At 63.6% G+C, this 12,584-nt stretch overlaps 1 protein-coding gene across 1 annotated transcript; it reads left to right on the top strand.

The window, feature by feature from the left end:
- The first annotated feature begins 2,844 nt into the window (after positions 1-2,844).
- PPM1N (protein phosphatase, Mg2+/Mn2+ dependent 1N (putative)) lies at positions 2,845-8,285 on the top strand. Its single transcript, XM_037884306.2, has 5 exons — positions 2,845-4,290; positions 5,180-5,297; positions 5,591-5,702; positions 5,922-5,982; positions 6,741-8,285. The coding sequence occupies exons 1-5, from the start codon at positions 3,385-3,387 to the stop codon at positions 6,768-6,770; spliced, it is 1,227 nt and encodes a 408-aa protein (XP_037740234.2). The 5' UTR covers positions 2,845-3,384; the 3' UTR covers positions 6,771-8,285.
- Positions 8,286-12,584: the final 4,299 nt, after the last annotated feature.

Raw genomic sequence — 12,584 nt, 5'->3', positions numbered from 1 at the left:
TGGGGGTAGGTCCTGGAGGGGTGGAGAGGGAGAGGTGGGCGTTGGTCCTGGGGTGGGTGCAGAGGGAGGAGTGGGGGCAGATCCTGGTGGGGTGGAGAGGGAGGGGTGGGGGTAGGTCCTGGAGGGATGGAGAGGGAGAGGTGGGGGTAGGTCCTGGGGTGGGTACGGGGGGGGGGGTAGGTCCTGGAGGGGTGGAGAGGGAGAGGTGGGCGTTGGTCCTGGGGTGGGTGCAGAGGGAGGGGTGGGGGTAGGTCCTGGGGTGGGTGCAGGGGAGGGGTGGGGGTAGGTCCTGGGGTGGGTGCAGAGGGAGGGGTGGGGGTAGGACGTGTCTGAGAGCACTCTGGGGAAAGAGGTGTTAACGGCGTGATGGGATGGGAGTGGTGGGAGGGTAGTCGCAGGGGCCATGCTGGGCGAGGGTAGGAGCCCCTCCTCCACCTGGTCATCCCAAACCGCTACCCCCCAGCCCATGCCATGCCCCCCTGGCACTCTGAGCCCCTCCTCACTCATTCTCATGCCACCCCAAGCACCCAGACCTGCAGCTCCTGGGCATGGGGGCCGGAGTGCCTGGCTCACCACCCTGGGTGCAGGTGGTAGGGCCTGTGGGGACGGGACATCTCCATGGAGATGGTGGGACCCCGGGCATCACTTCCCCCGGTGGGTTGAGGGTGGGGCCAGAGTTGAGCCCCCGCCACAGGTGCAGCCCAGCCTGGGACTCCTCGCCAGGCTGAGTGGGGTGGCACAGACCCTGCACTAGGGCGACCAGACAGCAAATGTGAAAACTCGGGACAGGGGTGGGGGGTAATAGGAGCCTATATAAGAAAAAGACCCCAAAATCAGGACTGTCCCTATAAAATCAAGACATCTGGTCACCCTACCCTGCACTGCCCCACCTCCTGCCTGGGGGTATACAGCCTGGGGACCACAAGGGGACAGCACCGCCCCCTTCTGGGCATAACAGAGTCAGCACGTTAGTAATGACCCAACACTTCTCTAGTGCCTCTCCCTACGGATACTCCCAGCATGCCATGCAGCCACCTCTGGGGTGGGGCGTGGGGCTGTTTATACAGGGATCCGTCGGCTGGTGCTGAGATGCAGCCACCTCTGGGGGGAGGTAGGATGTATAAATACAGTCACCCAGCAACTGTGATGAAGTGGGGGAGTTTCTTGTTTTTCCTTGTTGCCTAGGGGGAATTTTCTTGGTTTTCCTATGGTTTGCATGCAGAGGGGGTGGGACTCAGTTTCCCTAGGTGCTACAGGTTTAACAAGGTGATGGGAGAGGGAGTTTGTTGTTACAGAGGACCGGCGAGGGAACTTGGGACCCCAACCACTAGCCTGGAGAATGGATACCCCAGCGACCGGTGACTTGGTGACCCGGAGGCCCAGCTCAGCAGTTGCAGCCGGTTCTGGCCAGTGAGAGGACAATGGGCTGCGGAGAGAGGACCCCGGTGTCCTGACCAGCCGGTTCTGTCCCGTGGGAGGACAATGGGCTGCGGAGAGAGGACCCCGGTGTCCTGACCAGCCGGTTCTGGCCCGTGGGAGGACAATAGGCTGCGGAGAGAGGAGAGGAGGCTCAGGCGACCCCGTTCACCTGGAGAGAAGACAATGGACAGAGGCCAGGGTTGGGGCCGGTTATAGCAGATGCCCAGCTGGGAAGCAGGGGGGCTCAGGGCTGGAGGCAGAGAGCAGGCAGAGCCCACCTGGATGCAGGGGAGACTTGGATGTGCTGTGCTGAGGGAGGCCAGGCCTGAGGCCCTGAGAGTTTCCTGTGCTGGGTTCAGACGCTCAATAAACCCTCCTGTGTTACGCTGGCTGAGAGTCTCTCCAGTCTAGAGAACAGGGGGGCATCATCCCCTTCGGGGGGTGGAGGCCCCAGGGGTCCAGAGCGAGTGGACTCCCTGAGGGGGCCCACGGCGAGAGACAGGCATGCTAAGGCTCAGAGAAGTGCGGCTCCAGGAGGCGGAGGGGCTTAATCCCCGAGGGAGAGTGGACCCCCGAGAAGGGCTGTTGCACTGAAAGGGGCACCCCCCATGGACCGCACAGGGCCAAGAGTGGGCACGACCTGTGAGTCCATGACAGTAGGGCCTGTGGGGACAGGGCATCTCCATGGAGACGGTGGGACCCCAGGCATCACTTCCCCATGGTGGGTTGAGGGTGAGGCCAGAGCTGAGCGTCCGTCACAGGTGCAGCCCAGCCCAGGACTCAGCGCTGCCCCTCACCAGGCTGAGCGGGGGGCACAGACCCTGTGCTGCCCCCGCCCCCCACCTTGGGACCATCAGGGAACAGCACCGCTCCCTTCTGGGCATAACAGAGTCACTACATTAGTAATGACCCAACGCTTCTCTAGCGCCTCTCCCCACGGATACTCCCAGCATGCCATGCAGCCACCTCTGGGGTGGGGCGTGGGGCTGTTTATACAGGGATCTGTCGGCTGGTGCTGAGATGCAGCCACCTCTGGGGAGAGGTAGGATATAGAAATACAGTCGCCCGGCAACGCTGCCCAGCAATTTGGGACAGGAAGTGAAAACAAGTCAAGTTTCTGTGTGAAGCCGTGTGGGGAGAAGCCCTGAATTCAACCTGGGAGAAAAGCAGCATATGCCAGCTGGGCCCTTCTGCTCCCCCCTCCCCAGCTGGGCCCTGCTGCTCCCCCCCAAAAGCCCAGCTGGGCCCTGCTACTCCCCCACACACAACCCCAGCTGGGCTCTGCTGTTCCCCCCAATCCCACAATCCCAGCTGGGCTCTGCTGTTCCCCCCAACCCCCCAACCCCAGCTGGGCCCTGCTGCTGCCCCCAGCGCACAACCCCAGCGGCGCCCTGCAGCTCCCCTGCTGCTCCCCCCACCCCCAGCTGGGCCATGCTGCTCCCCCTGCCCAGAAAGGAACAACCCCCAGACAGCTCGACCAATGGGCCCCAAATGGACACTTTCGTGATGGCACCGTGGGCCTGGTCCCGCTTGCCAGTCTGGCTGCACTCTGCAGAATACCCACAGTGGCTAGGGCGGGGCTGGCCCTGGGTCCCGCTACCCACACCCCAGCCTCGCATGGCCCATGCTGCCTGCTGGGCCATGACCGGGCAGGGATTAGGAGATTTAACATTCCATATTTAGCTGCAGGATCAGGAATTATGGTGCCAGGGAGGACAGAGCCGCCACAGCCCCTGCAGTGCATGTGTCCCTGGGGCTGCCAGGGGGCAAGCCGGCCGCACAGCATCATGGGGGCACCAGGAAGGCCCCGGGGAGTCGGCAGGGGCAGGGTGCAGCCCCTGGGTCTGAGCCACTGAAACCTGCCGGAGATCAGAGGGCTGGTGCCAAGCGGTGACCGGGCGATTCCCCAGGGCACTTGGTCGGGGGCACCAGGCTTGGGAATAGGGTGAGTACCCGGGGCACAGGATGGCGACCTTTGTGCGGCTGCTGGTGTCACAGGCAGAGCGGATGTTCTCGCGTCTCTTCAAGGCGGAGCGTGGCGAGGGGCCCGGCTCCTTCCTGGAGGCGCCGCGGACGGAGAAGCTGCTGGAGCAGGGCGAGGGGGGCGGGCTGCGCTACGGGCTGGGCGCCATGCAGGGCTGGCGGGCCCACATGGAGGACGCGCACACGGCTCAACCCCAGCTGCCGGGCAGCCTGGCCACCTGGGCCTTCTTTGCCGTGTACGACGGGCACGCGGGCGGCACGGTGGCGAAGTTCTGCGCCCACCACCTGCTGGGGGAGCTGGTGGTGGGCGAGGCCTTCACGGGGGGCGTGGAGTCTCCAGAGGCGGTGAAGGAGGCGGTGCGGGAGGGCTTCCTGCACATCGACAGCCGCATGCAGGTGCTGGCGCGTGCCGAGGGCTGGGAGCACGCCGGCTCCACCGCCGTGGCCGTGCTGGTCTCGCCGCGCCACCTCTACTTCATCAACCTGGGCGACTCGCGGGCCCTGCTGTGCCGGGCCGGCCGCCTCACCTTCTACACGGAGGACCACAAGCCCAGCCGGCCGCGGGAGCGGGAGCGCATCGAGAACGCCGGCGGCACCGTCCTGCTGCAGCGCGTCAACGGCTCCCTGGCCGTCTCCCGCGCCCTGGGCGACTTTGACTACAAGGCCGTGGCCTGGCGGGGCCAGACGGAGCAGCTGGTGTCCCCCGAGCCCGAGGTGTACGAGCTGGCGCGCTGCCCGGGCGAGGACGAGTTCCTGGTGCTGGCCTGCGACGGCGTCTGGGACGCCTTCGACACCGAGGGGCTCTGCGCCTTCGTCCGCTCCCGCCTGCAGCTCGGCAGGGACCCGCAGGCCGTGTGCGAGGAGGTCCTGGAGGCCGGGCTCTACAAGGTGGGGGGCAGGGCCACTGGCCTCTAGCGGTCGCTGGTTTCCAGCTGCAGGGTGGGGTGGGGCAGGGAACGGGACATGGGACCTTTCTCCTAGGGGGCACCGGTTCCCATCCGGCCCCAGGGCAGGGACTGGCTGGCTCAGGGGGGCGGGGAATGAGGCACAGGACCCGTCTCCTCTCGGGGGCGCCAGCTCCCATCCGGCCCCAGGGCAGGGACTGGCTGGCTCAGGGGGGCGGGGAATGAGGCACAGGACCTTTACTGTCTATGGGGCACTGACCCCAGGGCAGGGCACTGGCTAGTGTGGGGAGGTGGGGTGGGGAATGGGACGTGGTGATTTTCCACTCTAGGAGTTGCCTGCTCCCAGCCAGCCAGCCACAGCGTGGGGGCGCGGGGAGAATGGCACATGGGGCCTGTTCCCTCTAGAAGGCGCTGACTCCCATCCGGCCCCAGGGCAGGGACTGGCTGGTGCGAGGAGGTGGAGGGGAGGGATTGTCTCCTGTAGGGGGTGCCGGCTCCCATATCACCCCAGGGCAGGGACTGGCTGGCTCAGGGGGCAGGGAGTGGGACACAGGGCCTTTCCCTCCAGCAGACAGTGGTTCTGTTATCTTTGCCTGGCCAGATGTTTGGGGCGGAGGGGTTGGGGGGAGATGAGGGACCCCCCTGCCCAACACTGTCTGGTTCGATGGATTTCCTGCCCTGGGCTGGGGTGGTACAGATCGGGCTGCTCTCCTTGTCTGGCTGTTGTATGGGCCCTCAGGCTCCATGCTGGGCCGTATCCGGGCATAATGCCCCCTTGGGCTCCCACCATTCTAATGACCCATCAGGGCCCCCTACAGCCGCCTGTCCCCACGCTCGCTGCCCCCTGACCTGATTGGTTCTCCCCTGCCCAGGGAAGCCGCGACAACATGACCTGCATGGTGGTGTGCTTCCGGGGGGCCCCCGGCACCTCCCAGGCCGCCCTGCAGAAGGAGCGGGAGCTGGACGCCCACCTGGAGAGCCGGGTGGCAGGTGGGTGAGGTCGAGCCCTGGGCAGCACCAGGCCCTTGGCTACAGGGCAGCTAGACAAAGGGACCCAGAGCGGGAGGCGCCCACGCCTGCCTGTGCCAGCTACTGCCCCTCAGGTCATGGGCGGGAGCAGGGACAAGAGGGAGGGGAGTAGGGGGAGGGCAGGGGCAGATGGGGTGAGAACGGGAGGGGGGGCAGGGGCAGTGGGGAGGGGGTAACCAGGTGCAGTGCAGGGGCAGAGCGGGGCTTTGAGTGCCTGGGCAGAGCCAGTCATGAGCCAGCCCCTCTCCCCACAGAGCTGTATGGGGAGCTGCAGGAGCAGGGGGCTGCCAGCCTCGTGGCCATCTTCCGGTGCCTGGCGTCCGAGGTGAACCCCAGCCTGCCCCCCGGCGGGGGTCTGGCCAGCAAGTGAGTACAGACCGCCCCCCCCCCAGCGAGCACCCCCCACTACATGGAGCCCCCGGCACACAGTGCCTCTGCCCCAGGCTGGGGTCTGGCTCACAGTCCCATGTGGCTCCATGGGAGGGGAGGGGGTGAGAACCCCCGGGCCCTTAGGGGACCCCGAGGGGGTGGGGTAGTGAGGGGCCAGGCACTGCCTCAGGGCTGACCCCTGCTATCCCCTTGCAGAAGAGCCGTGATCATGGAGGCCTACGAGCGCCTGCGTCGGAGCTATGAGGCCCAGCTGTCAGTAAGGACTGAGCAACCTGCGGCCCCCACCTCAGCCCCCACTCCCTCCACCCCACGGCCCCCAGCCCAGCCCCCGCTTCCTCCGCCCCACAGCCCCCAGCCCTGCCTCCTCCGCCCCATCGCCCCCAGCCTCTACCTCCCCCAGCCCCTATCTCCTCCGCCGCACGGCCCTCAGCCCCTGCTCCCTCTGCCCCACGGCCCCCAGTCCTGCCTCCTCCACCCTGCAGCCCCCAGCCCCTACCTCCCCCAGCCCCTACCTCCTCCACCTCATAGCCCCCAGCCCTGCCTCCTCCACCCCATGGCCCCTAGCCCCTACCTCCCCCAGCCCCTACATCCTCCACCCTGAAGCCCCCAGCCCCTACCTCCCCCAGCCCCTATCTCCTCCACCCCATGGCCCTCAGCCCCTGCCTCCTTCGCCCTGTTGCCCCCAGCCCCTGCTCCCTCTGCCCTACATCTCCCAGTTCCTGCTCCCTCCTCCCTAGGGCCCCCAGCCCAGCTCCCTGCCCTCTCTGCCCCAGGGCTCCCAGCCCACAGCCCCCAGCCGAGCCCCCTTCTGCTCACCCCATGATCCCCTTCTCTCTCCACCACACAGCCTCCAACCCAGCCCCTCTGCTCCCCACCCCAGTTACCTTGTCCCCTATCCTGTTCTCCCCCCCCCCCCACCCCGCATTCCCAGCATCCCCTGTAAACCCCGACCCATAGCCCCCACCCCGGGCCTGGGCCCATGTGACATCCCTGTTGCTGTCTGCTCCATTGCAGGGACGCTGTGAGAGTGGTGCCCCCTGCTGAGCAGACCTCTTGGGGCAGAGGATGGGAAGAGGATACTGGACCACCCCTTTCCCTGACAGCTCCACGTGCCCCCCCCCGGATGGCTCTGCCAGGCCCCCTGACCTTCCCCAGCCCCGACGGCTCTGCCAGGCCCAGGGCTCCCTGCCTGGCTCTGCTCTGGCTCCAGATGAAAGGCCGCAGCAGAAGGGGATGGATGCTGCCGGGGCCTGCGTGGGTCCCCCCATCACCGCACGGGAGTGCGTGGCACAGGGAGGGGCGTTGGAGGTTAGGGGGCAGCCCGGGGCTCAAAGGCAGGAGCAGGGCTGAGAGCAAAGGACTCCTCCACCCCAGCAAAGACCGATGCTCGTTGGCAGGCCCTTGGATCCTGCCGCAGCCTCCCTCCAGGGCAGCTAGAGATCTCTCCCCGTCTGGTGCCCCCAAAGGGGCTGCTCACAGGTGGAGCAACAGAAACGTCACCTGCTGGCTTCCGCCGTCCCGTCGCTGTTGCAGCGACCCCAGTGTCCCCCTGTCCCGAATCCCCCCAGACCAGCTCCTGGCCATGCCCAGCCCTCACCCGGACGCTCCCGGGAGTGAATCCGGTCGCTGCACCTAGAGCTCATCGCTGTAATGGGGGCTTGACACATGCTCTGAGCTCAAGCCCAGCCCAGCCCTGGTGTGCAGGAAAAGCCCAACATAAAGTCCTGGCCTCCCGGGATCCCCAGCCCGAGGAGCGAAGCGTGAACCGGTTTCTCCCCTGTACTCGGCTCCTCGAGACTCCAGCCCCCTTTGGCTGAGGGGCCCCAAAGTTCTGTGGTTTCAGGGACTCTGGTCCCTCGAATCCCCCCTCCATGATGGACGGCTCCAGCGGCTTTGTGCCCCCCACCTGGCACCCCAGAGTGGATTGTCTCTGTTTGGAGAGCCCAGGAGGGCTCCTCTTCCTGGCTGTGGCCTTCCCATCCCACTGCTGAATCATATGGAGACGGGGGCTTCCCTTGATCCCACGCTGCTCAGTCTCACTGGGGACAGGTCGCCAGCCACGCCCATCCCTCCTGCCTGGTCCTCCCTGGGCTCGGCCACAGCCATCCAAGCAGTGTCGGTGAGTGTCCATAGCTCCCCGTGCAGCGGGAATACAGCCCTGGCACAGGGATATTCCTCACCAGCTGCCCCGGCTTTCGAAACCGACCGCACTCGCTGCGATTGACAGCCCAGTAACGCCGCCCCCCAGCCAGGATCGTCCCCAGCTCGACGGCCTGGTAACGCCGCCCCCCCCAGCCAGGATTGCCCCCAGCTTGACGGCCCGATAACACTGCCCCCAGGTTTATAGCCCAGTAACACTGCACGCAGCCAGCTGCTGCAATGGCTGGTCGCTGGAGAGTCAGTCCCTGGCTTTATAGCCCAGTGACCCTTTGCAGTGGATTCTTTGGAAAGGAAAATGCAGACCAAGCTGTTCTCTCTGGCTGGGTCGATGTCCGGCTGGCTCCTCCCCGGTTCGAGAGCTCTGGTTACCTGCTGTGTAAATGGTCCTCCTGAGGGCCTTCTGCACCACAAAAATAAAAATTCTAGGCATGATATTTTAAAATGCTGCAAGATTCTGCAAATTTTATTTGTCAAATATGGCAGCTCCAGCATGGCATTGGGGAGCACAGGCCATTGCCTGCACAGAGGTGGGAGATCACTCTGCTGTACCCAACCCTGACACAGCGCAAGGACCGGGCCTGCCCCAGAAACACCCCAGGGCCCTGCCCCTCTGTGCCAGGTGCACCAGGTGTGAGCAGGCAGGCTCAGCCCGGTAGGATCGAAGTGTGGAGGGGCTTAGAGTGGAGGGATAGAGCTTGGTAAGTGGGTCTGGGTGTGGGGGGTTTAGTGGGGGGTCCAGATGCTGGGGGAGTGGGGCTCAGTGGGGTGGGGATCCAGGTGTAGCTGGTCGGGGCTCAGTGAAGTTGGGAATCCGGGTGCAGGTGGCTCGTCAGGATCATCCAGGCGTAGAGGGAGTGGGGCTCGTCAGGGGGGTTTCTGAGTGCAGGGGGGTGAGGCTTGGCAGGAGGGTCTGGGCATGAGGGGGTCTGGATGCACGGGGGTTGGGCAGATGCAGGAGCAGCTTCCTGTACAGGGATCCCTCCCCCTGCAGCTGACGAGCGATGGGGACAGGAAGGAAGTGGGGGGGGGAGTGTTTGCAGAGCTTCCTGCAGCCGGGGGAGAAATCTGGGGGTGGGTCTGACCCGGTCCCAGATGCTATGCGGGGCAAGAGGAAGTCCCATCCTCCCCAGCCCAGCCGGCACTAGCAGCTGAGCCTGGCACAGGGTAAGAACCACCTGCCAGGTGTTCCCCAGTCCTGCCCTCTGCCCCCACAGTGATTTACCTCTCTGCCGGCTGCCCTGGGCCCCCAAAACATACTGCTGGAGAGGGTCACATGACCGCTCTTATGGATTCCCTTTGCCTCCCCATCAGAAAGTCATTATTCTGTGGGGAAGCAAAGAAATCTGCAGGGGACATGAATTCTGCGCACACGCAGTGGCTCAGATTTCCCTCAGCGGTAGAATAGGCCTTCGGCAGCTCTGCTTGACGAGCGGGTTGGTCAGAGAAGCAAATTCAGGTTCCTGGGGCTCGGGCAGCCTGGGCTCGCGCACTGGTTGCCAAACACATTTGAAGCATGTGATTGTAGCCCATATACAGAACTCTTTCTACACAGGCTGTACATGCACCCCCCCGCACACACACACACCTACACACTGTATACATACACCCACTGTACACACACACACACGTACACACCCCGTTCACACACAGACAATACACATGAACCCTGTACACACACTGTATACACACACACACATTCTATACATACACACCCACACACAAACACATACATACCCCATACACACACGCCCCCACACACACACATATACACACCCTGTATGCACGCACGCACACACACACACACACACAATACACAGGCACCCTGTACACAAGCATGCTATACATACCCTTGCACACACCCCAAATACACACATGTACACACCCCCACACACCATATACATGCACACACCATACGCACCTACAGACACACCCTGCGCACGCACACACACGTATAAATCCTATACCCCCCCCCCCCCCCGAAGCACTGGTATGTGGTGAGTTTCCCTTTGCTATGTTACATGCTGCCCTTTGAGTAACAATCAGGACAGCCGAGCGCGAGGTGTGGTATGACCCACTGAGGGACGTCTGTGACACCGGGGGAGGGTGCCTGTGGGGGAGCATGTCTGAGCATGCTGGGGGGGGGGGGCGGTTGGGTGTCTGTGTGGGGAGGCCTGGGGGGGGGGCACAGTGTACACGTGGAGGTTGGATGTGTGTGTATTGGGGGCATGTGAGGGAGTGTGTGCATGTCAGGAGATGGGCGTGTGTGCACGGGGGTAATGGGGAGTGCATCGGGGGGCTATGTGTGTGTACGGGGGCCATGGGCAGCAGTGCATGCACGGGGGGGCTCTGTGTGTGTATGGGGCTGTGGGGGGCAGCGCGTGCATGTGGGGGGGCTGGGTGTGAGTGGAGAGCTGTGGGGGGGCAGTGTGTGCATGCGGGGGCTGGACATGTGTGTGTATGGGGCCATGGGGGGCAGCACGTGCATGGGGGAGCTTGGTGTGTGTGTGTATGAGGGTCATGGGGGGCAGCGCGTGCATGGGGGTCTGTGTGTGTGTGTGTATGGGGGCTGTGGGGGGCAGCGTGTGCATGGGGGGGCTGGACGTGTGTGTGTATGGGGCTGTGGGGAGAGGCGCGTGCATGGGGGGCTGTGTGTGTGTGTGTATGGGGGCCGTGGGGGGCAGCGTGTGCATGGGGGGGCTGGACGTGTGTGTGTATGGGGCTGTGGGGAGAGGCGCGTGCATGGGGGGGCTTGTTGTGTGTGTGTATGGGGGCCGTGGAGGGCAGCATGTGCATTGGGGGGGGCTGGGTGTGTGTGTGTATGGAGGTCGTGGGGGGCAGCGCGTGCATGGGGGGGATTGGACGTGTGTGTATGGGGCTGTGGGGGGCAGCACGTGCATGGTGGGGGATTGGATGTGTGTGTGTATGGGCCCATGGGGGGCAGCGTATGCATGGGGGGGGGGCTGGGTATGTGTGTGTGGCAGGAGGGCTGTGTGATGGGGGGGTTGTAACATATAGTCCTGTGCTCCGAAGCATATGCTGGGGTCACACACCCACCCACCTCGTGGCCTGGGGAGGCCGCGGGGTGGGGCCCTGGGGCCGCAGGGCTGAGCTCACCTGGCTCGGCCATCCCACGTACCCTTCCCTTTGCCAGGGGCCGGCACTGTCTCCTAGGAGGGTCCAGGCCAGCTGGCAGCAGCCCAGGGTGGTGGGTCCTTTCCCTGCTCTGTGAGAGGGGAAGGTCTGGGCAGAAGGGCCACGCAGCTGGTGCTGGGGCATGGGGTACAGGACCTGTTTGGACTCTGGCGCTGGCTCCATGGCTCCTGACATGCCAACCCAGAGCTCCCAGCCATGGGTGTCTGTCACCCAGCCCAAAGCTCCCCACAGTGGAATAGACAGGGGGTGTGGGGCACCAGGGGTCTCTGGGATGGATACAAGACTGGAGAGAGATGGGCTCATGCCATGGAGGGCGGGGTGGGGGCTCTGGGACTTTGCCTGTCTGGGGGCAGGGAGTGGGTGGATTCCTGCTCCATCTGGGAGCTTAGACCTGGAACTGAAGGGGTCCTGGGGACTGACATTCTCAGCCCTGACACAGAAAAACAGATGTGTTTCGTACATATTTTGTGGTTTGGGAAGAATCAGTATGGGGCTTCCCTATCTTACAATGATGAGGAGACCATCCTATTCCAGCGGGAACTGAAGTCAAACATCTGTTTCAATTGGCAGGACCAGATAACTTGCACTCAAGAGTATTCAGAGAATTGGCTGAGGAGCTCTCATAACCATTAGTGGGGTTTTCTAACAGATCTTTGACCTTTTGGGGAAGGTCCAGGGATCTGGGGAAATGCCATGATTATAATTGGGGTGATTTGCCTAATATGCCGGTTAGTGGGTGTCACGGAGTCCCCGGGCGATGCTCTGGAACTGCTCCCTACGAAGCCAGGCAGGACTCTGGGGAAGTCTCCTTTCTGTGAGCAGCCTGTCTGCAGGGCAAACAGCTCACACGGCTTCCACCTTCCTGGGTCTGACCTCGGAGCATTCAGCATCCTCTGCCCCTCCGTGCGCTTCCCACAGCAAGTCCGCCCAGGAGGGGTCCTGGGGAAGCCAGAGGGTCCTGCCCCCCAACTTCGCAGTCAGACGTGACTCTCAGCCAGTCAGTAAAACAGAAGGTTTATTAGACCACAGGAACATGGTCTAACACAGAGCTTGTAGGTGCAGAGAAAAGGACCCCTCAGCTGGGTCCATTCTGGGGGGCAGTGAGCCAGATAACCATGTCTGCACTTCACTCCACGTCCCCAGCAGGCCCCAAACTCTCTCCAGCCCCTCCTCCTCTGAGCTTTGTCCCTTTCCCGGGCCAGGAGATCACCGGATTCCTTTGTTCTCCATCCCTTTAGCTCTCACCTTGCAGGGGGGAAGGGCCAGGCCATCAGTTGCCAGGAAACAGGGTGTCGGCCATTCTCTGTGTCCAGACTCCTGCACACACCTGCCCTCTAGGGCTCTGCAACGATCATACACCCTTACCCCACCACCTAGAGACTTAAGAACTGCACAGGGGAAACTGAGGCACCCCTACAGTATTCAGAGGAAGCATTAAGAACAGTCCCACTTCGTCACAGTGGGACATTGATCCTGGGCAAAATCCAGGAGACGATCAGTACTGCACTGAAGGGCGTCAGTGTAATGAACATGGAGCACATGGGA

This window comes from Chelonia mydas, chromosome 23 (assembly GCF_015237465.2).
Source record: "Chelonia mydas isolate rCheMyd1 chromosome 23, rCheMyd1.pri.v2, whole genome shotgun sequence".
NCBI classification, from domain to species: Eukaryota; Metazoa; Chordata; order Testudines; family Cheloniidae; genus Chelonia; species Chelonia mydas.
Note: the sequence above shows the minus strand (reverse complement) of the source record. Positions and strands in the feature narration are given on the sequence as shown.